Consider the following 23558-nt stretch of genomic DNA (forward strand, 5'->3'; position numbering starts at 1 on the left):
TGGTTAGCGAACAAATTACGTATTAAAAAACCATAAAGATAAACAAGAAAGTGAGATTTAACTACATAGATCACATTAAACAACTATATAATAACAAAGTCATGACAAATCACTTTCTTGCCCTTCATCTTAATCATAAGTGCTATAATTGCTAAGCCTTTCTGCGCAGAAAAGGGTCACGAATAGCTCAGCTATGCCCCCACCCTTATAATGTCACTTCCACTACAATCATCTCCCCTCATAGAACAAAACATAATGACATATTCTGGAAGCAGCAAAACTACTACTGAAAATAGCGCAGCCAAACAACTCTCTTCGGGTGGTGGGTCTCATGCATGATAGTGATAATTAGAAGAAAAAAAGACATTAAGAGTTTTGAACTCTATATCACATGGATATAATAATATTGAAAATTGTGATATGGGTCACATGCAGATTAGATTATCAGTGCTTTTAGCTAGAAAAAGGGATTTGGATGTTAATCATTGCTTCTGAAATGATGATGAATATGATTAGGGGCCTTTGGTTAAAGTTTCTTAAGTCTGAATATAATTTTCTTTTAAGAAAAATACTATTTAGTAAACTGTTATACAAATATCCTATTACTAGAATGATGCAGTGAAAATCAACTATTGATTTTTTTCTTACAAAGCCCTTGCTAATCAATCGCTGTCACTTAATCTCAATTGTATAAGAGTCTACTAAACAGAATTTACTCAATTTTTTTTCAATTGGGTGAATGGTGGATATTGTTAGGGTTTTGGAGTGGGAAATGGATTTGCATGGGAAAAGATGGGTTGAAAGAAAAAGCCAAGTCTGTAGGGGGACAATTGATTGAGTCAAGTTTGTGGCCAAGATTTTCTAGTGCTTTGACTTGTGACTTGAGAAACTTGAGGTAGTTTGCAGCCTCATCAAGCATTGATGCAGTGTCCATCTTGCTCCCACCAGGAACCAGCCTCTGCAAAACCCTAATTCTCTCACTAATCCTCTCCCTCCTTTGCCTTGCAGCCACAGTTTGTGGATCCATTGATATTCTCACATTCTTCCTCCTCGGCTTCTCCGCCACCTCCAAAGCTAAGTTCACTGGTCTGAAAGCCGCCGCCCGATAAATCATCTCCTTCATCTGTGCAATGGCCTCTGGATCGGGCTCCTCCATGGAAGAGGACACCGATGAATTGGACTGTTGGAAGTTGATGTTGGATGTCCTCGGACTCTTCTCTGATCTGGGTTTCTTCTGTTTTGGCGGATTCTCAGAAATGATTTTAAAACCACCTTCTGTAGTACCATAATGATCAGCTTGAACATTGTTTCTCTTCGTAGAAACAGTGTTGGATACTTGAAATTTCCCGTGGTTGACATAAAGATCCGAGGAACTTTGAGACACTGTCTCGGATTCTCCTGATGAAACTGCGCTGCCGCCAGAACCGAAGTTCCATAAGTTTCTACAGTTGGAGAAAATCATGGAAATCCCGTCATCTTCCCCCGACGTGTCTGATTTGCTATTGGCAGCCGAGAGCAAGCAATCCAGAGACTCGAGAGAGCATGTTGTTACCGGAGCCTTGCCAGTTTGTAAGCCGTTGACCTCTTGTGATTGTTTTGCCATGCTGAAATCAGCCATGAAGCTACTCAACGGGTTCATGATCATGATGTTGGAGTCAAATCTTCCAGAATTTGCATAAACATGAGATGTTTGACCCTTTTGCAGCTCCTCGATTGGATGTAAAACGCTGGCGTTTGATGAGCTGGACAAAACAAAGGTTTCTTCAACATGTTGCTGATGATTACTCCACAAGGATGGTGCGTTTGTTACAACTTGTGAGCCATCCCAACCCAAACCGTCCATTGTTACAAAGATAAGATGATGAAAAACGTCTTTCCAAGACCTGTAAATTAATTATATACGTCAAATATCATCGCTATACAGAGAAATTCGTAAAGAATAAAAATTAAGATCGGACATACCAATTAATCCAGATTCAGCTGCTGGAATTCAAATTAAGCACAGCAAATCAGTTGTTTCGTTTCTCGCTGATCAGAGGAACAGAACAACAAGTGCAAACATCAGTCTTGGAACCTAAAGTTTGTCCACCTTTAACAGAGAGAATCCCAAAGAAACGGCTTCAAGAACTCAAACAAATAAACATGAAAATAAAAGCATCCCAATAAAGAAAAACAAGAGAATTACAAGTGTATATATATATATCACAAAACGGGTTTCCTTGACTCAAAGAAAGATAACAAAAGAAGATTTCTTTTACCTTGAGCTGCCATGGAGAAGTAGTACTATAATTGATACAGTGCTTTGTTAATTGGTATGCTTATATAGATGTGAAGAACAAAACGTCAAATTTTATAGTGCAACAAATATTGGTTACAGTACTTGTACATGTATGGTATGAGAAAAGGAGGAGCCCAATAAAATATAGGTTCAACAGTTGAAAGAAGTATAATGGGTTTGAAAAAGATAAGGCTTTTTGGTCAGTTTGGTGGGGGTGTAAGAGTATATTTTTGCAGATGGGGAGCATGAGATTTCAAAGAAGCATTTTAAATCTTATGTAGTTTAATTGTTTAGTATATATATATTGATTAATGTATTCTTTTAGTGGGGGAAAGCTCTGACCTCCTTTTGTTGCTTATGCTATATATTCCATGCGCACTGTAAAGTTTCAGCAGAACTGCAGTGAGAATGAAAGCATCTTTTAACAGTACCACTTTCTTCCTAAAAGGATTTCCTTTAATCATAGTTTTAATCATAACCTTTACTGCCTCACTTTCTACTACAGTACTTTTACTTGGTGAAGATTTACATGGTACAACTCTCTTTCGAAAAGATCTCCCTTCTTTTTTATAACCGTCCATGGGATGTGATGGGTTTAAAGCTTCATATATTGAAGGACAAGAATTCCCAAGGAGGTATTAATTTCTGTATAGAGTAATGCTACAGCTATTTACACTCATTTAGTCATTTATTACACTCAATTTATATTAGTTGATATTTTGTGTTTTAAGTAACTTTTCTTTTTTCTTTTGTTTTTTATTTTTTTTTTTAAAAAAAAGTATTTAATATGATAAATTACTATTTAATTCAGGCCGACTCACACATGTATTTTAAGTAGCTTCCGTTTTATTTTTATTAAGTAACTGACATAAAAAATTATTTAAAACATAATATATCAACTAGTATAAAATGGGTAATAAGAGTAGCACTGCTCTTACTTATAATAGACGGTCTTTAATTAGATTATAATCAAAACATATCAACATGTCTTAAACAAGTTACAGTTGGTAGATAGTATGGAGAAGAAAACTGATGGGATTCAAAGTTTTAGATATATTTTGTCCGAAAAGTTATAATTTTTGTGTAGAAAAAGTTACCGTTAATAGGAAATTATTTGCCTGGTATTTAAGGTATAAGGGATTGATTGGTGCACAACTCATACTGCACAATTATTCCACAATCAAAACACATGTGAATCTCACCCATGTGTTTTGGGGTTGTAAAATAATTATGTAAGAATTGAAATTTTATCATTTCTCTCCTCTATATATATATATATATATATATGCAATTGGTGCGGTACTAGAACCATGCCTGTCAAATCTTTCACTTCAAAAAAGTATAGATGGCCAAAAAGAAAACATCAATTTATATGCAATATATGCCTGTAATTGTCACAGCCTATTTACATCTGATAAAGCAATGACATTTGGATCACCCATCCAAGAAATTACAAAAACAATCTAACTACGTCAGTTCCTACAATATGACGGGCCCAATTAATGCTTAAACTTCCTCAACTACATTATAGCTAGATAGATTAAATATGAACCATTAATTGTGGATGACAGTGAGATCCTACATTTTAGTATTTTACCACACAAATCAGAAATTAATAAAACAATTATAACATAGAAAACATGAAAACCAGAAAAAGGATCTGCAGGTATATATATATATATATATATATCATTATTTAGGATTGCCATTTTGATTTTTGAACATAAAACTGGTAGTGGGGAGGTTTGAGCATAAAAGATATTGCCAGGCGAGCAAAGGCAGACAGAGAAGAAGATAGCAAAAGCAAGTTGATAACAGAATTTTGTCTCTTCGAAACCATTTTTTCCATTTTTTTTTCACTTTATTATACCGAGAGAGAGAGAGAGAGGGGGGTATCAGCTGGGTTCTGAGACCTACCCACATGCGCCCCATGATTACAACTCAGTGAATGGGTTCCCATGGCAGTTGCTTAACATCTTATTGTCAACTCTCATTTTTTTTCTTCACCTTCCCTGGCTGCAGATGAGGATATATAAAAGTAAAACTTAGATTTCTTAAGAGAAATCATTGAAAAGCCATAAAGAGAGAGAGAGAATAACAACAAATTAAGTGGCTTTCATTTACCTTGAAGTAGTAAGCTTGAAACCCCATTTTCTTTTTCTGTTTCGTTTCTTCGCTGGCAAAATTGATTAAAAATGAAAGACAGAAAGAACGTATATATTCTATAGAAATGAAATGAAAACCCAAATAATGTGAACAAACTGGATGTGGTAGAGACAACTTGCTAAGGAGAGGGGATTCATCAAAATTCCCTTGGTGGGTTGACTCAATGATGGGCCATTTGTCACCAAATTTGACCCTATTCCTTTCAAGTTTGAATCAAGTTGTCAATTAGGACCTTCAAATTGGAATATATATAGCCTAGAACTGCCAACACATAATGTGCCCAATGATCATCAATATATAAGAATCCTCGAAAGCTCTAATTAACTTGGGTTCTTTCTTTTTTCCCTATTCGATGTGGTAATTAAGGGAAAGGGGAAAAATAAAAGTCAAGAAGTGGAGTCTTTTTCATTCTTAATCACTAAAGAGCAAAAGAAAATGAGAGTTTTTGAGAATGCTTCGATTCCAGACACATTAATGTGGGAAGCAGGCAAGCTCGAATTTGGGTTTGATTGAATATTAGTTATGATTTCACATAATCATACAATTTATTTTGGAAACATATATAGTGCTATCGTTATTCCAAATTAAAACATGAATTTTGGTTCATTGAGTAATAGAGAGGAAAAAGTCTTCCTCTAAATTGTGATTCTATATCACCCCCAACCCTTAAGGGTTAGAATTTTGTTAACTGAGAAGCTTCAAAGGCGCAAATGTCATAAGTAGGAACAATAGAACACTGAACAACGCATTAAATGCACGAGTTAACATAAACAGCTTTTATTAATTAAACATAAATTGGAGAACTTAAAGGTCTAAACATGGCAAGATAAAAGTGTCTAAAAAAATTTCTCCCTTATGCCCTTGGGCACTAATTGAAAATAAGTTAATTTACAACATAACATGACATATGAAATGAAATCCCCCATCTAATGAGTTTCATTCGGCCTCCTCTATGTGTTTCATCGAGACCTGGAGACCTGAAAACATGAAAACAAAACAAATTATAGAAAAAGTTCACTAATTAAGTCATATTCACAACCAAATTAAAACCGGTTGGGTATAAATATTTTCTTTAAAAACACTTAATTCAACATAAAAATATCCTTAAACTATTCTTAGAAAAACTGTCTTTGAAAACATTGAGTTCAACATCAAAAAAGAAACTCCAAATTAATTTCTTCATAAAACGGAACTTAAGAAAATCTTTTATCCATGTTCGACTATAGGTAAAAACGGCTTCTTTAAAAAAATTTACATGAAATTATTTCATTGACGATATAAGGAAACTCTTAAAATTCTTTCTTCATAACATTGTCTTAAGAAAACTTTCCTTCTTCTCTTACTATGGCCTATGCATATTGTTAAGCAATCCTATTGCAAGTTGAATTGGGATAGTAATCCCAATTCAGGTCTAATAAGGACTCTTTGAAGAGTCAAAGGTCCAACTATCAGTTGAATGAGGATAGGATTCTCAAACTAAATCAAAGATCAGGAACTCTTAATTTGAGTAGGAGATGTAAACCCAATTCAGGTTTGACTCCACCTCTTTTCCTGTAAATAGGCTCATACTCCAAGTATAAACGACAGACTGATTATTTTATGCATTCAACATACTTTTATGTCATAAGCTAATTTAAGCTTCGGAGCGAGACCCCCAAAAATGTCTCTTAATTATAGCTGTACGTTTTGTAGTATTCCTGGGAAGCGTGAAGAACATCGAAGAACGTCAATTTGCAATGTACCGAAAACTGTCCCAACAGTTTGGCGCTGTCTATGGGAACAATTATTTGTTTCTCATATACACACACACACACACAAAATAATAATAATCTATCATGATGATGAACACGCGCGCGCGTTCAAAAGATGCTAAAAGAAGTGAGACTACTCAAGATGATGCAGGGACTTGAAATGGTCCCCATGCGCAGAAAAGTCAATGGTGGTTTTCACCGGCCGTGCAATATAGGTTTACGTTCTTCCTTTCATCATTGTTAGTAGCAGTTAACAATTTTACCAATTTATTGTCTTATTTTGTGACTTTCAATTCAAATACATGCCCTTCGTAATTCTAGGGATTGTAAAAATTTATGATCATTGTTTTTGCGAGAAATGACAAAAGTTCGAACAAGATAAGTAGTATCTGTTGAATGCTTTATTATTAGAAGTCAAAACTTAGTCTTTTCTGAGACTAGTGCTGGAATGTTTTGTCGAGATAAATAATAAATAAAAGTGCTTACTTTTATTAACATGGTAGTATATAGCCTTTCATAATTGCGTAAGTGCAAAGAACAAGAAATGGAGAAAACTTTAAAGCTAATTTAGTGAGACAACCCTACATAGAAAACAAGGCAGGGAGACAACCTTAATAAAAACAAGGATGAGAAAAAAAAACCCTAAGGCAAATATAAGGAGACAACCTTGCAGAGAAAATAAGCATGGGAAAAAACCCTGGATACAACCCTGCAGAGAAAATAAGCATGGGAGAAAACTTTAGATACAACCCTGCAGAAAAAACATGCATTGGAGAAAACCCTAAGGCAAATCTAGGGAGACAACCTTGCAAAAAAAACAAGCATGGGAGAAAATCTTAAGGTTAATCCAGGAAGACAACCCTACAGAGAAAACAAATATGGGAGACAACCCGCAGTTATCAGGTAAGCCCTGGGTTTGCAGGTTAGTAGGTTTTCAGGAAGCATAGAGCCAACCCCGGATGAAGTGAGATAACCCTCGGTCTTACCCCATGTATCTACAAAACTGCACAATAGTTACACAATTGTTTTACACCAATCAGCCCTCCATATTATATATCAACAAATTGAGGGAGTCGAATTAGTCCCTACTTTAGCCAATTAAGTACATATTCTATAAAGTGAATTCACCATTTGTGTGTTTAATTAAGATAGAGGAATTTGGAGATCGAAGGGAAAAAAAAAATAAAAATAAAAGGGAAAATATAAGAAATAAAATTTTGTCCCTCCCTTTCTCATGAACTTCCTCTAGCTTCCTCTAATCCTCTTTCATCTAAATTCCCACATTTTCATTTTTTTTTTTTTTTAAAAAAAAAAAAAAAAATTGAGATATACAATCAAAGTATGTTCCAATGGATGGAGAAAAGAAATAGTAATATTTTCTGCACAATATTTATATACACTTTGTACAATAAAGTTGATATGAAAATTAGTACACAATATCACACACTTTGTAAAAAAAAATTGAATATAATTTTTACGTCAACTTTATTATATAAAATGTGTACAAATATTGTACGTAATCGAGTACAGGGAATAGGATTCAAAGGGATACATCCTTTATTAGTTTTTTTTTTTTTAATTTACTCGAATTAAGAAAAAATTAATGGAGATTTTACCAAGTTGGATGAATTTTTCTGTACTTTCTTATTTTATTATTATTTTTTAATAATTTTTATAACCTCAATAAATATCTAAACAACCCCTACACCTAATCGGTCCTCTTCTCATCCAAATAAAAAGAGGAACTTATTTCCTTCTCCACCCCTATATATATTATCTGGTGGGCCCCACTCTCGTGCCGTTGTGTTGATGAAGTGGTCCATTACTCTCTCTCTCTCTCTCTCTCTCTCTGTTTCTCTCTAGAATGTCGAAGAAACCTCAATGAACGCCCTCTGCTCCCTCCCGCGTTATTTCGGACTTTCTTCTACAAACAAAACGTAACGCAAATTCCTTTCGGCTCGGCTCAGCAGCCGCTTGTGGTCCCTAAAGGCTAAAACTCAACAAACGTAGGGCCCACGGCTCCCTTCTTCTATTATTGCGGCGGACACGTGAACTCAACGCTCCTGTGTTTATGTGGCCCTCCACGATTGGCGGATCAACTGATGCGATAGCATTCTCCCACATGGGAAATGAGATTGCTGGAGCTCTATCTGGAGTATGGGACCATCTCATTTCAAAGTCCCGAAAACATTATCCTCTACAACTCCAATCGTCTGTATCATGCAGATGCTCCGATGGATTTTTTTTCCTTTTTATTTTATTTATATATATATATATAAATATATGCTTTTAAAAAAAATTCTTAATTTCATGGTGGTATACTATAATGGCTCCAAATTAAGGCAATACGTCTATATCTTTCATAATTATCTGTAGAGATCTTTTATAATATGATAATATTTTTTATATGTTTGACACCCTATTTTTATTACAATTGGATTTAATTTAAGAAAATATATTACTAGTGGTTTTTGAGGAAAATAGTCAACACCCAATTTGTTGATTGAGACGCAATACATGCACATGCCTGGATTTGCTAATGTTGTATGTCCCAATGATTCAATGAATGGTTGATGGTTATCAACCTTCAAACAAAAGTGGTCTTTAAGAGGTAGTTCAATCGATTGGAGACCACGCCTTATGAAGCGGAGGTCACTAGTTCGAATCCTCCTTTCTCCTTTTGTGTGGACATGTCAAAAAAAAAAAAAAAAATCCTAGTGAAGTGAGCCCCCTAATTTTTAATATTTTTAAAAAGAGAGATCGAGTAAAATAAATTTAGACCTTTAAAAAAATTACAACAAATATATCGTAATTTTTTTTTTACAGCATCTAAGTCAAATAAATCCTTCTTTTTATTAATAAGTTATCCATATATCCAATGAATATTAATTAAAACCAACATCATGCACCCACACAACTTTGACTCCATTATTATCGGATTATGGAAATTCAACACATTTGGACTATTGTTTTACGGTCGTATTAGATTTCATAGATCTAATAGTTTATATATGACCATATGGTAAATATATTGCCACGTCATCTAAATTTTTAGGGAGACTTTACTTAACCTTCCTGAACTTTTATCACATTTTCAATTACTCTCCTAAACTTAAAAAACCTCTCAATATAGTGTATCAATCTTTCAGTTTTTTCCAGTTCCACCCATCCATTAGAATTTTCCCTTAAAACCTAACAAATGGATGCCAAAATTTTCAAAGTATCCCTCATTTTTTTAGGAAAAAAAAAAATTCAAAGAAAAAATTTACAGGGATTTAGGCATCGGTCAATATATAACGAAATTTACAAAAATACCTACGCCTAAATCTTTGAAATATATATATATATATATATATATTGAGAATTTTAACAAGATTTAACTGAAAATTCTAACGGAATAATGAAATTGAAAAAGAAATTGAAAGATTAATACACCAAATTGAGAGTTTTTGAAGTTTAAGAGATAATTACAAAAACAGCGATAAATCAAAAGAGTTCAATAATTTTTTTTTAAAAAAAAAAATTTAAATAATGTGACATTATATATAATATACAACATTAAATTCAACAAAAACAAAATAGAAGACGTTTCACGTGTAATGGAGATCCGTGGAGCGGCATTGAATGCCCAAGTAATCACATTAAATTCAACATGGCCAAGTTGTCGGTATTATCCTACAAAAACATGCCCCATTGCCAGCTCTACTATTCCCTGGCCTATTTGACACACCCTTCACCGGCTGTTTGCGGCTCCTACTAGAGATGTCAAGCGGCATGTCGGCACACACCAGAGGGATGTGACCGGTGGCCACCACCGTCGACGTCTTGTCGCGCGGCCCATGAAGTCCATCTCTATCACTTCGGGTGCCAGCAATTCAAATAGGGCCAAAGGCCCATGGAATGAGCCTCTCATTTTCTAGAACTTTGTATAATCCTAGAATCCCGACCAAAACAAAGTAAAATAATAATAATATATACAAAATTCCTAGAATTCCCAAGCTGGCTTCCAAGAATATGATGCTGACCCGCACGTGCATCAGTCACCAGGCCCACGTGATCACATGACTTAGAGTCATAGTGCTGACAAAATTGGCATCGGATCCTGTCTATTCAACATCCAACTTGTGCCCGATTGGTTTAGCAATGGGATTAGATTCGAGTTGAAGGGTCAAAAACTCTTCCTATTCTATCTTATTATAAATAGATTCAAATGAAATGGCAATTTTTCTTTGAACAATTGCGGATTGGGATGGGATGGGTTCAATTGGATCAAGTTGGAAACATAAAGCGGCCAACCCGTTTAATAATTGGGTCCGATTAGCATCGACCTGTTTTTTTCCATGCCTTTGGTTACAAGGCGTCGTTTCAAACTTTATTTTATGCGTTTGATCGGTACCAAAATATATACACAAGAAATATACAAGAAAATCCCAACAAATATGGAGAAAGGCAGCAGCAGATATCCACTCAAATAAAGCTTTTAAAAAACAAGTCCGTAAATCCGAGATCGTTAATCTCTTAATAAACCACATCTTATGCTCATAATATTTTGGTAAGGTGTTTCATTAACCAAACCATTGTTCTGTCAAAATCATGCACAAAAAAGGCTCCATCCACATTTTCTTATAATGGCTTCAGCCCTTCTTTACCTGCTTTACTCTTCCAATGATGAACACCTACAGGATGAGGTGACAACAAAAGTATATAGGGGCACAATATCAGTTCAATCATGGGATGTTTCATGAAAATTGACACAAAAGTTCCACCAACACTGTAGTTTTAAAAGTTTGAACATGCAAGAAGATTACATTGAATACTAATATCTAAAATAACCCAAGAGGGAGGGAGAGTTAGGAGGAACGTTAATCACTGGTAAAATCTCTTTTTCAGGAGCATTCTCCTCCATAGTGAGATAATCTGAAAAGATAAGTACAAAAATTAGCATTCAGAGGATGATTTCATGATCAAAATTGCAGCCGCATGAGAAATGCATTCTAAATTCAAAATAGTAATGCATTCCTATCTGATGTTTTGAAAGATTTAAGCCGCATATTCTGTACCCCCATATCTAATTCAATACTACACAGAAACCTATAAACCGTCATCCATCATATCTCATGCACAAGATAACTAATGATATACCGATGCCGACATCCTCTCCACATAATACTCCAATACGTTGTCTTGCTAAAACCATCGCAAGATGTCTCTCTAAAAGCTTGTGAACTAAGTGTGCTCAAGATAAACACAATTTCCATGCAAAAGGTACACCATGATTTTGGTGAGTGTCTCAACCCATGAAGTACAAATAGAAATTGAGATACTTTGAAAAGTCATTTGAACAAGAATTGTCTTCTCTTCATATTTTTTTAATTAAAAAAAATGAATACTTATGCGACACACCAAGAAAAAATGCAATGCAAAAGTAATAAAGAATAAAAAATAAAAAATAAAAAATGATGCATGCAATAAAAATAAAAGATGCATGTCCTAAGTTGCATGTGAATGCATGAACCTCAAACTTGGCATGCCAAAGGACCACCTAATCTAGGTAGGTCTCTTATCACTCCCCCTCAATGGTTGAGTGATCTCCCCTTTCTTAAACCTATTTCTTCTCTTTCTAAGAACAATCCCATGGCCTTCTAACTTGTCTAACCTTGACACAACATCTCTCATCATATAGACAAGTGTCTTAAAATCAGTCCTCTAAGGGGTAATCTCTCTCTTAGGCTCCCTAAACCTAAGCATGTAACACTAAGGTAGGATATGACCCACTCTATCACAATGGTAGAAATAGGGACAAACCTTTGTGAAGGTTGTCTCCTATGAGGGTTCACACCCTCAGACTTAGACTCAATAAGAACACTAATACCCTTCCCCTAATCAATACCACTAGGGCCTGATTTCTAATCACAAGTAGGTGGCACAAAATTGACCATCCCTTTGTTGACAAGTGGAGTTTTTGAAGTATAGGCGCCTTATCAAAGCCAAGCCCAGCCCACATTTGTCATTTAAGGGTGTTTGAGAACTCAAACTACTTGCAAGTTTCTAACTAGAAGAAGTTGGCAATTGAGACTTAGAAAAAACAAGTTCATCCTTTAATGATTTAACCTTATCAACAAGCATGCAATTCTCAGTTTTCAATGAATCAATCAAAGCATGTAAATCAACCAATTTAGCACTCAAAGATCCCTTTTCCAACTCAACCTCATTCAACTTTCTAAGGGTAAGCTTGTTCTATTTCTTTATCTTAGCACATTCCTTAAAAAGTTGATTATAGGCCTCTTGGAATCTTCTCATCCAACTCATCTTGTGATTCCTCATCACAAGTCTCAACAAGCACAGGGGGCCCACAATTACTAACACCATCGGCACACCCTTTACAGAGGCAGTGAAAGCCATGAAGCTACCTTTCTTCTCCTCATGCTCATTAGAGTCATTAGACTCTAACTTATCACTCAAGGTAGCATTCATAGCTTGCCCTGGGAATGCTTAAAATTAGGACAATCCATCCTAACATGCCCATATCTCGAACACTCAAAGCATTGAATGCCTCATGCATTCTTATCATGGCTATTTCCTCAGAGTTTGTAGAGTCCTCATCAGAAGAGTCTACCATTTTCTTCCTAGAGTATTCAAAGCCAAATTTTTCTTCATTGGTTGAGGCAAGGACAACTCATAAGTTTGAAGAAATCCAACGAGCTCTTCAACTATCAAAGAGTCCAAATACTTGCTTTCCTCTATGGCAATCACTTTGGGTCTAAACCTCTCAGGTAAAGACCTTATGATTTTCCTAACAATCTTGTTGTCAAGAATCTTTTTCCTAAGATTAAAACTTGAATTGACGATATCATTCAACTGAGCATAGAACTCTTCGAATGTCTCATCATCCTTCATTCTAATCTCTTCAAACTTAGATGTCAACATCTGAAGTTTGGATTTCTTCACAGCCTTGGTACCTTGATGGGTAACCTCTAGGATTTCCCATACATCTTTAGCAATCTCACAAAGAGAAATTCGTTTGAATTCCTCAAGAGACACAGCCATGAAAATAGCATTCAAGCCTTTGCTATTCCAATTATACTCATTAATCTCATCTTTGGACTATTGCTCCATAGGCGCGTCAGGTCATTTCCAACCTTTCTCAATGCTTGTCCAAACAAGCTGGTCCAAAGACTTAAGGAAGGCTCTCATGCGAACCTTCCAATAAACATAATTATTCCCATCAAAGTAAGGAAGTACATTCATGGACTGTGACTGAGTCATTACCAACAAGGGTCAAGGATCACACTCAAGAGGTTTAATTTAAACTGAGTGAATCTCGCACTGATACCAACTGAAAGTCACAAGGTTTGACCCCAAGGCACACAAAAACACAAATATGCAATAAATTTAAGACAAAATCTGCAGCAGTAAAATAAATCCAAACCACAAAGTATAAAGCTTTAACCACAATCAACACAAAGAATTGTTGACGAAGTGGAAACCCTTTGAATAACATATCAAAGGTAAAACCACTCCGGGACAGCCAAAGCCAGGAAACCAATCCATTAAGAAAGATTCAAAGTACAAGCAAAGTACACTTACAACCATTTATAACTTAGAATTCTGTACGCAAACAAGCACCACCACTTGCTTCGTGCCGCAGCAGCTCCAGCTCCTCACTGGGCAATCTTCCTTCTTGGATTCTTTCCCGACCAACAAATAGACTTCAAAAGGTTGATGAATGAAATGTGCGGTTTGAATGAACACTCCAAGAGATTTAGACAACATAAGCTATTATCAAAGAATTCTCTTGGCTCACAATGGAATGAAGCTAAGCTCTCAATATCAAACTCTTTGATGGATTAGGCTTAGTTTCCAATCGACCATTGACATCCTTATATAAAGAAAAGAATGAAAAACCTAACTTTGCATGTGAAAAACTCTTTGAATGCATGCAGGTTTTCGAGCAGCGTCAGGATGCTTAAGTAGTCTCTTCAGGACGCCTCTAGGATTTTAAGCATATCATTAGCTTATTAACAAAGGCTTCATAACACCTAGCTGATGACCCAGCTGACAAACGTCTCAGATAGGTTCCTCAAATCCATTGGGTTAGGCTGTCCCAGCTGACGACACTTACAAGAGTAAACAAAAAGAAATCCTTCTTCTCAAAAGCCAAAGGCTAATTCTAATTCAAAGTGAGACACTCGATATCCTTGTATTCATGACATGGGGTTTAAATAGACTAACTTGGAACAACCCTCCAAGCATAGGTAATTAAAGTTTGCACTTTCTATGAAATTTTTTTTTATATCGACAAAAATATTTAATATAAAACAATGACTCTTGACTAGATACAACCGATAGTACTTCGGAACTATAAAAACACTCAAAAAAATAATGAAAAGACACAATGGGGAAACCAAAAGACATAATTAAAAGCAAGAGAACCTCTAAATTTGCTCTATTCTACCAGCCCAGATAACTTTATATATATATAAAATTATTAACAGAATAGGCCCGAACACCCTAATGGTGTTGGAAATATAAAAAGTTCACAAAATCTACAAGATTTGAGGGGGAACATTAGGACCATAAGCTACATCCCAATCTAACAAAGATCTCAAAAAGGAAGATTTCAAACATAGCACATTAAACCTAGTCCTCAAAGAGGCGTCGATCTAAAATTGCCATAATTTCTTCTAGAAAACTCCAAATTGCACACCGTTTGATGAATTGGAAACCAAAGACATCAGGCTTTGGAATCATCCCAGAATTAATTTTTAAAATACCCCAAAAATGTTGACTAAGCATCTGTTATGACTTAACCAAATTGATGTTCAATTGGCAAGTCATTTAATTGGTCATGGAACACTCCGGTGTCAATTGAGAAGATGAAGTTGAAGCTTCAGTTGGTCTTCAAGGTTGAGGACAGAGGAAAGAGTTGCTGCATTACTCGTTGTGTTATGGATAAGTATGGAGTTTAGTACCGTGGAGATTAGTCTTCAAGTGGGAGATTGATGGGTTTGTTGAGCCTGATCTATGTGGAGTCTGCAGGAGGTCCGGGCACAAACCTCACTCGACCCTCGCTCGATGGTCACTCGAGAAAGCAGCAGACAGAAACTTCACGCAAGTCTCGCTCGACGGTTTCTCAAGCAAGAGGGAGATAGAAACCTCGCTCAAGTCTTGCTTGACAGTTGTTGGACCTAGTGTGCGGCAAAGTAGCAGACAAAAACTCTGCACAATTCTCACGCGACTGTTCAGGTGAGTTTATGGGAATTTTATAGAGGGCAATTTTGTCATTTGACCTACAGGTCTGTAGCCCTAATCCTAGTAGTAGTTGAATAGGGCAGCCAGCACACTATAAATTCATCATAAACTAAACTACTTATTGTAGAGTGTGAGAGAGTGATCATTGTAAACTGTATTTTTTTTTCTCTATATATTGAAAACTGCAGCAACTTTGTAGTCATAGCTCAAAGTTTTGGTGAAACGCAAATTCTTGTGTTCTTTTAGTGTATGTTTGTTCTTTATCCTTGATTATTTTCTTCTGTTTCGTTCCACTACAACCCCAACACTGCTTAGAAAGACACAAACCTTTTTCTTCTCAAGATATGATATACCTACACCTTGCATCCTTATAAGGTTAAAAAAAATCAACAAACAAAACAATAAACTCTCTTTACACTTCAGGTTTTTGGAGATATTTACAATCAGAAAGCATCACAAGCATAACAACTATGTATAACTATTGGAACCATGGAGACTAGTCATAAGTTTGTGAATAGAAAATTCATAATCTAATTCTACCCTATAAAAGTTCTTTGTAGCATATAAGATTAGGAGAAAGTTGCAAGCCAGAGATTCCATAGATAAGCTCATTTGGTAGTTCTCTTGGTTATTCAAGTGGCAAAACATACGCTGGTATAAGTTACCACACTTGAAGATTCTAAAAATAAATTACATTTAATGGTGCCCAAAATGCTTATTAGTTAAAGGAATGTGCACTTCTGTTGTCTGTCTGAAAGAATGCCCATATGAATTTTAGCAAGAAATAGTAATTTATTGTTGGTGAAAACCTTGCAGTCACAATTTCTTTCCTGTTTCCCAATTTACATAATCTATGCTGGTCAGAGCAGAATCAGACAAAGTTCTTACTCAGTTACTGCATCATCTTTATTTTGTTGTCCTTTTGGTTTATTCCATATGTTACTTCCGGTTATGCTTACTTTTATTAACAAAATAATGCTCATTGCAACAGAAACTAAAAAGAGCAACGACAATGACATATGCCTAAATATGTTCTATAAATATACCATAATGATAACAAACTATGAACATTAGAAGAGTATGAAGCTGAAAAAGATAAAGTAAGAGATAATTGCAAGGAATATCATATAGAAAACAGAAAAAAAGTACTACCAGTAATGAATTTTTCTCAACTAGAGAGAGAGATAGAGAAGACAAGAAAACATTACAATCATTGAAAAGAGCTATAAATACACAGTACCAAAATAGTGTGGATCTGCAAGGAGGCCAACAAAAGAAACGTAGTCATCTGGTGCTCTTGTACATCCCTGTTGTTCCTGTATCACGTAATATGTAACCTGTATGGACATGGATGTATAGACATTAGCCCTGGAAAGGTGCTCCCAACAAGCACTCATGACGTAAATGCTTCCCATCAAAACATTTTACTCAAAACTGATCAATTTAAAGCAATGCCCCTGCAATTTCTTATTTTCAATAATATAAGCATAAAACAGGACGCAGCAATGAAGCCTAATGACAGAATAATTAAAGGTGTAAACACAGTTGATGTAATTATTCTTATGTAGGTATGATGAACTTTAAGAATGAGTCCTAGCTTGACTTTTACCATTAAGTGTCACATTGAACTTTTGTCTAGAATCTAGTGGCCATGATATGGCATTTTCCATTCCAGACCATAGCTGGTTTATCAGCTCCGGCCACAGACCCATGAATGAAAGTCAGTCTTTTAGTAAGTGTATGTAAGCAGCTGTTTAGTGTATAAGCAATTCTTTAGTGGCCGCACCGAAAGGTCCGTACAGTGGAGGTTGGTTGAAGATGATGTTATGCAGCGTTCAGAACCAGCCTTGAAGTGAATGAATTAGAAAGAACGAAGAAGTAAGGAAATGTGACGACTCTTTCTTGAACTATATCATAAACAGATCTTCCCCTCCATACCAATCACGAGTTTGTCTTCATTCCTCTCGTATATCGTCGTAATGCCCTTAATGCTAGGTTTTGAAAAAATAAGATCATATGAATTCAATAGAAGCAGTGACTAAAATTTATGGCTAAAAGGGCTCTCAGGAAAACCCACCAATGAACTTGTCTGATAACAAACCCTTGAGCCATTAGCATAAGGGACCCAAAAGGCGGAGGTAAGATATGATTTATTGATCAAACATACAGGTTTTCTTTTAATTAATAAACAGTTTTCAGAGACCTCTTCAATAAGCAAAAGAATTCAGAGCTAAGTACCAGGTAACCAGCAAGCTTAATCAGGTTGATTTGGTCAAAACGCCTTCAAAAGCAGGATGATCAATTCCAGCATGTATATTACTCTGTAGATAAGTACCCATTGACCAATTTACGTCAAGCATAACAACCTACCCTTTGTCTTCACCTCACAGATTTTCATGCGCTATCTGCCTCAACCCCAAACACCCCCAGCTTTCTCCTTAAAATAAAAAGGGAAATTTAGAAAATCACCAATAGAAAACAATAAAGAAAAAAGATGCCTTTCTCCATGTTTCTGAGTTCTTTTATTAAGTAGTATGCAAAGTAAGGCCAAGTTGCCAATACAGTCTTCTGGGTTACAACCCAGTCCAGAGTTACGTTGGTGGACTGACCATAAGCTAAAATAATTCTACAAGGTTTCCATGCACCACAAAAGCAATTAAGAGTACAGAGGAACTACATGCAGCAATTTCTCCCAAAAGCACGAGAGAATAATATTTAAACCAACCTGAGTATCCGTAACATTATGCAACTTGATACCACTGAAACTACAATACCTACAAAATAAGAATATTTGGTTGAGGTTATTATTGAATACTATGTTTTACAAAATCTATCAAAAAGTAATTAAGTGACAACCCACTTTCTTGCTTGCAGTAATGTGATGAAATTAGATTCTAGAGCTGGCTTACAGGCTCCATTAGTTTCTCTCCTCGCTGTATAGCATCAATCAAATTATAGCATCCGAAAATACAAGCTGCCCCAGAAAACAAAGATCAATTTATGGTAATCCAATAAATTTATATCCTCGTGATCAACATAAACATGATACAAAATAGTCTAAACAATTCCCATGAAGCCACTATATATTAAAAGCAAAACCCACAACTATAGTTAAAAACCGCATCCTAAAGTCGATTAGTCAAAACCCAGAAAGCAATATACCCAAAAATGTGTAAAAGAAAATACTCGGAACTAGATTGGGATCAAATAACAGGTAATTATCAAAACCCAGATAGCCAAAAGTCAAGAAAATATCAAAAAAAAAAAAAAAATGCCACAATTAAAAACCAAAACCGCAATCATAAGCTGCAAATAATCAAAATTCAGAAAGCAAAGAACCCAAAAAGAAAATGCAAGCCTTTGCAATTGGAAGTACAATAAGCTCAAATACACCAGAGTCAGAAGGCAAAGGGGTGTAAGCCATGTGTGACTGAAACCCCTACCACTCAAATGGGTCAAGTCTTTTACTGAACACAAAACAACGAGTCATTTAGAAAACATCGCTCTATTCTGTATGCATGAACATGATTTTTTTTCGTTTTACATTTGGCATTGTTTATCAGTGCAGAAGATTGCGAAGTTCGAGACATTGAGGAAGTTACAGTGTGGTCTCCGAGGGCCTGCTCCAAACTTTCGTACATTTAGCGGATGCATATCCTTGTAGTAATACACAGCGTTTGGCCGCATAGAAATTTTGTGCGAATAATGAGATTTGAGATAACAAGACAACTGTGACAAAACTCAGATTACCTCCCCGATATCCTCGGCCAAGGTTTAGACATCGTTGCAATTGTGAAAGGGCAGGAGCACGATTTCACTACTCCCCAAAACTCATGCCCTTCTAGAGTAAAGGCAGGACAATGTGTAACGAAGTTTCTGGATTCGCAAAATATAAAGGATGAATGTATGGATGCATTTCTAGAATATACGATTTCATGAATAAACTGAGAGAAAATTGTATATTGAATTGGGTAACAACTAACAAGTTTGGCTTATTCGAGCTCAATCAAAGCTCGAAGCGTTAGAGATTATGACATATGTTAAATTTAATTTTTGATCGAGAGATTATTAAATGGTAATTTTTGTGTATTTTGTTAAAAATTTAAAGAAATATCAAATTTAAAGAACTCATAGTGAGTGTTCTTAGCATCTTCAACAGAGAGCCCCTTCTATCAGGCAAGGGCAGAAAACAAAAACCCTTGTTTTCTGCCCACCAATTACATTTTGACACATCACAAAATTAAGAGACCCTTTTATTAATTTTGCAAGCCACCCTTTTATTAAGAGACCGCCCCTGCCCAAGCAGCATTCCGCCACAGCCAGGCCGGGCGCCGCCGGCACCGCCCAGGGCAGACCACACTGAAATCGCCCAGGCCAGACCACGGACCCGCTGCCACCGACCGGGTCGGAACACCAGCCAGGCCAAAACCAACGCCCGTAATGGATCCGCTGCCAGCAGCGCCCAGGCCGGAAGATGCCGCCAACTCCCGAGTCGGAACACGCCACCGAACGCTGCTCCTCCTACGGATCGACGTCCACCCGGCCGACGGAATGGTTGGCCCGAAAGCCACCCCCAGGTTCGGGCCAACCCCAGACCTCGGGGGTGGCCGCGCGGCCTCCCCATGGACCGGAGGTAGCCGCGCGGCCACCCCCCAGTGGTCGGGGGTGGCCGCGCAGGGCCAAGGGTGGCCATCGGGCCAGCCCTAGATGGATCTAGGGTTGGCCCAAAGGCCACCCCCAGACCCCGGGGATGGCCGCGCGGCCGCCCCATGGACCGAGGGTAGCCGTGCGGCCACCCCCAGTGGCCGGGGGTGGCCGCGCGGCCATCCCTGGCCAACTTTGGGTCCAAGCAGTTCGTCTTCTCCTTCCCGTACAGGGACTACCCACCACATTCGTCTTCTCCTTCGAGTTCCGACGCCGTGGAGTCGCCGATCCAGCCGTGGAGCTGCCGCCGACCTCGAGGTCCGGCGTGGCCGCGTGGGGCAGTGGCTGGGAGGAGGATTTTTGGTTTTTGTTTTTTTTTTTTTCTAAAGACTAAAACTCTAAAAGAGTGAAGGAAGGAGAATGATCCGGTGTTTTTGCCTACACTTTCATTTTTGTGTTTTTTTTGTTTCATGCTGATATGTCAACTTGCTATTGGTGGGCAAAAAGGTGGTGGTTTTTGCCACCACCGAATAGAAGTTATTCCCTCTTCAACAATAATAACTAAAGTAGCTATTAAAAAAGTACAATTATTTACTTGAGTTACTTCTTTTTCTACTCTCTTAAACAGATTTTTATTTTACTATTTATAGTCATCACAGCTTTAAAACGTGTTGTATCAAAACATATGAGAATATACATCTAAGCACATTCAGTGGCGGAGCCAGGATTTTGGTTCGGAGGGTCAAGAATTTTTTTATTTTTTTTTATTATTTAGTTTATCAATGAAACAAAAATAATCTAAAGTTAATAAAAAATTAATTAACTTTTTTATTAGAGCCGTGCTTTAGTTTTTTTTTTTTTTTTTTGAAAAGAAAAAAGACAAAAAGAAAGCAATATTTAAGGTCTGAAAACTAGCCAGACCCTCTTTAATCATCGCCGTTCTACTCTTATTCTGCTCACACGGTGATCGAACACAAAGAATAAGAAAAAATCGTGCATGAACCAACCAAATCATTACGCTTTCAAACAAACTAAAAGAAAATACTTCAAGAATCAACATGATTAATGTTGCGCACCTTGATATGATTGAGAGAATCGTTACTGGGTTTAGTAGAGGAAGAATAAACCCAGAGGAAGAATGCGAGGGCGGTGGTGCATCTGGAAGAGATATCTCTGCCTTGGCTGGAGATGGTGCCGGCGAAACTTGCAGCGGTACTGTTTGTTGATGGATTTGTGGTGGGGTGGAAGGAGAAGAACGGAGAAGGATATGGTTTTGGTTTAAGGAAGACCATTTCCCGAGAGAACTTTTTCTTCTAATTAAATAGCTTTACCCCGAACATTGTTCCTTACTTGAGATGAAAAATAAAAGAAACGGTGCGTTTGAGTCTTGACGAAATGCAAGACCAGTAAATAAATGAAACGGCGCGTTTCAATCAAAAATTTTGGTTTGTAAACTCCTTCATTGTTTCATTAAACGCTGCGTTTTACGAACTACATTGTTCGTCTTCAACCTTCATTTCTTCTGAAGATTTTGAACAGTTCTGACTTCTGAGCAACTTAATTTACCAAAACGCGAAAAATTGTTGGCTAAGAGTCATATATCTCAGTCTTTCTAAAAAAAATAATTTACTCCTTAATGAGTGATTGAGGAGGGGCAAGAAGGATATTCAAAAAAATTTCACCGGAAGTAAAGAAACTTTTGAGGAGGTGAGGGGGCACTTCTCGACCCCCTACTTCGCCTGAGCACATCATCATTCTTATATCCAAGCAATGTGGGACGTCATAGTTGGCCTAATGTTTGGCCCATTTTCGGCCTATTGTTGTTAAAGGCTATCTTCGGTCACCATCGCTAACCGCCACTACCATTGGCCGCCACTAACTCCAGCAAATTTTCAACCATCTCTAGGCTTCACTGCCGACCGCTGTCATCTTAAGCGAAAAAAAAAAAAAAAAAATCTTTTCAAATTTAGGCTTCTAGAATCTTTCACTTTGAGTTTGAGGGAAGATGTTGAGCTTGTTTGGCAAAGCTTTCCACCATTCGTATTTGCCGATCAAGCTACAGTAATCAAGGACGTTAAAGTCAAAAAGGCCCTGCACAATCCCTTTTATTTTAATATTTTTTTAACATCATCCATTTCAAACCTACGTTTACTGTAGAAGAACCCAGAGGCGTGCGGAAAAGGCATGCAGCCGATACGCGGCTAAGATCGTAAATCGGTGGAAGAAAACCAGGGTCTGGCTCGGGACATTCGACTCAGCAGAGAACGCAAAACTGCCCTATGACGCCGCGACATTGTGGCTACGGGGGCCCACGGCAAAGATCAATTTCCCGGTGACCGCCGCTCAAACGACTGATTTTCGGGTCCGAGACGAGGGGAGGGTTTCGGTTCAGCGACACGCGGCGAGGCTGATGACGAGTAGTATGAGCAGCACGGTGGAGTCCTTTAGTGGGCCACAAGTGGCGGTGGTGGGCCCCCACGGCCGAGGGTGGCGGTAGTGGCCCCCCCGGTGGTAGGCACAGTACCGCCTGTGCACCCGTCCTTACCCGATGAATGCCGTAGCGACTGCGACTCCTCGTCTTTGGTCGTTGACGACAACAATGAAAGAAACTCCTAGGAGGGAAAGGCACTTCGTCTTCCATGTCAACGAATGTGTTTTAGATGGATGAGTTTAAAAATATTAAAATAAGAGAGATTGCAGACTTTGCAGTGCCTTTTTTGACTTTAGTGTCCTTGTTTACTGTAGCTTGATGGGCAAAAAAGGCAAATACGAATAGTGGAAACCTTTGTCAAACAAGCCCGTTATATTTCCTATATTGAAATTATTTCATATATAATTGTAATTGGAAGTTAGAATATATAACATGGTACCTTTTACAAAATTTATTGCAATCAAGTTAGATGGTAATCAAATCTTACCATACTTATCTATCTCAATTTTCCTGTAAAAAATAGAAGTATTTTGTTTTGTAATTATGTAAAGTGAATAAGAGTAAAATCTAGACCTTAGAGCTTTATCCTGTGAATATAAGTTATAGGCCACATTATGTAAAAGTTTTTGTCTCTATTTTCTTATTCTGCTTTCTCTTTTAATTTCCATAGCCTTATAAAGGGTGGCCCCAACCCCTTGGGAAATGGTGAGTTTGGGAGGGATCACACCACCCCTGAAGCCTCGGAGGTGGTCGCATCATCCCTGGGAACCATTAAGGGAGGTCGCACCTTACTTTTGAGGTGACTTATTCGCCATTGAAGGTGTTTGCTTAAAAATTGGTATATACAAGATTTACCACTTATAGTTCAACAAGGGCCACCGCCCATGCAATTGTTGGAAAAAGAAAATATTCCTAGGGAGCTCATCCCATGCAAAGAGTTAAGGGCCTTACATATTTTGTTGCCATTTTGAAATGAACCCACACAAAAGTTCACAAAACTTTGCTTGTTTCACTCTTTTATTAAAAATTTTAAACC

General features: G+C 37.1%; 1 protein-coding gene, 1 long non-coding RNA gene and 1 pseudogene across 5 annotated transcripts; 1 reads left to right on the forward strand and 2 right to left on the reverse strand.

Annotated features, from left to right (window-relative positions):
• Positions 1-633: 633 nt before the first annotated feature.
• On the reverse strand, positions 634-4455 carry LOC133864495 (transcription factor bHLH87). 3 transcript variants are annotated; one of them, XM_062300846.1, is made up of 4 exons: positions 4403-4455; positions 4196-4294; positions 1963-2028; positions 634-1883 (listed from the first exon to the last, which is right to left on the reverse strand). In XM_062300846.1, exon 4 carries the CDS (start codon positions 1841-1843, stop codon positions 728-730), a length of 1116 nt encoding a protein of 371 aa, XP_062156830.1. In that variant the 5' UTR covers positions 1844-1883; positions 1963-2028; positions 4196-4294; positions 4403-4455; the 3' UTR covers positions 634-727. The 3 variants fall into 3 exon arrangements, with proteins under 3 accessions (XP_062156830.1, XP_062156829.1, XP_062156831.1); XM_062300845.1 differs by having other exon boundaries at positions 1963-2089; XM_062300847.1 differs by lacking the exons at positions 4196-4294; positions 4403-4455 and adding an exon at positions 2259-2310 and having other exon boundaries at positions 1963-2089.
• Positions 4456-10632: 6177 nt separating this feature from the next.
• LOC133864497 (uncharacterized) lies at positions 10633-19433 on the reverse strand. Of its 2 annotated transcripts, none has more exons than XR_009899518.1 (6): positions 19050-19433; positions 18308-18421; positions 18173-18221; positions 17686-17884; positions 16688-16784; positions 10633-11112 (listed from the first exon to the last, which is right to left on the reverse strand). It is a non-coding gene; the product is annotated as an uncharacterized LOC133864497 (long non-coding RNA). The 2 variants fall into 2 exon arrangements; XR_009899519.1 differs by having other exon boundaries at positions 19198-19431.
• Positions 19434-21149: 1716 nt separating this feature from the next.
• On the forward strand, positions 21150-22707 carry LOC133863164 (ethylene-responsive transcription factor 3-like; annotated as a pseudogene).
• The last annotated feature ends 851 nt before the right edge of the window (positions 22708-23558 follow it).

Source organism: Alnus glutinosa, chromosome 3 (genome assembly GCF_958979055.1).
Source record: "Alnus glutinosa chromosome 3, dhAlnGlut1.1, whole genome shotgun sequence".
NCBI classification, from domain to species: Eukaryota; Viridiplantae; Streptophyta; class Magnoliopsida; order Fagales; family Betulaceae; genus Alnus; species Alnus glutinosa.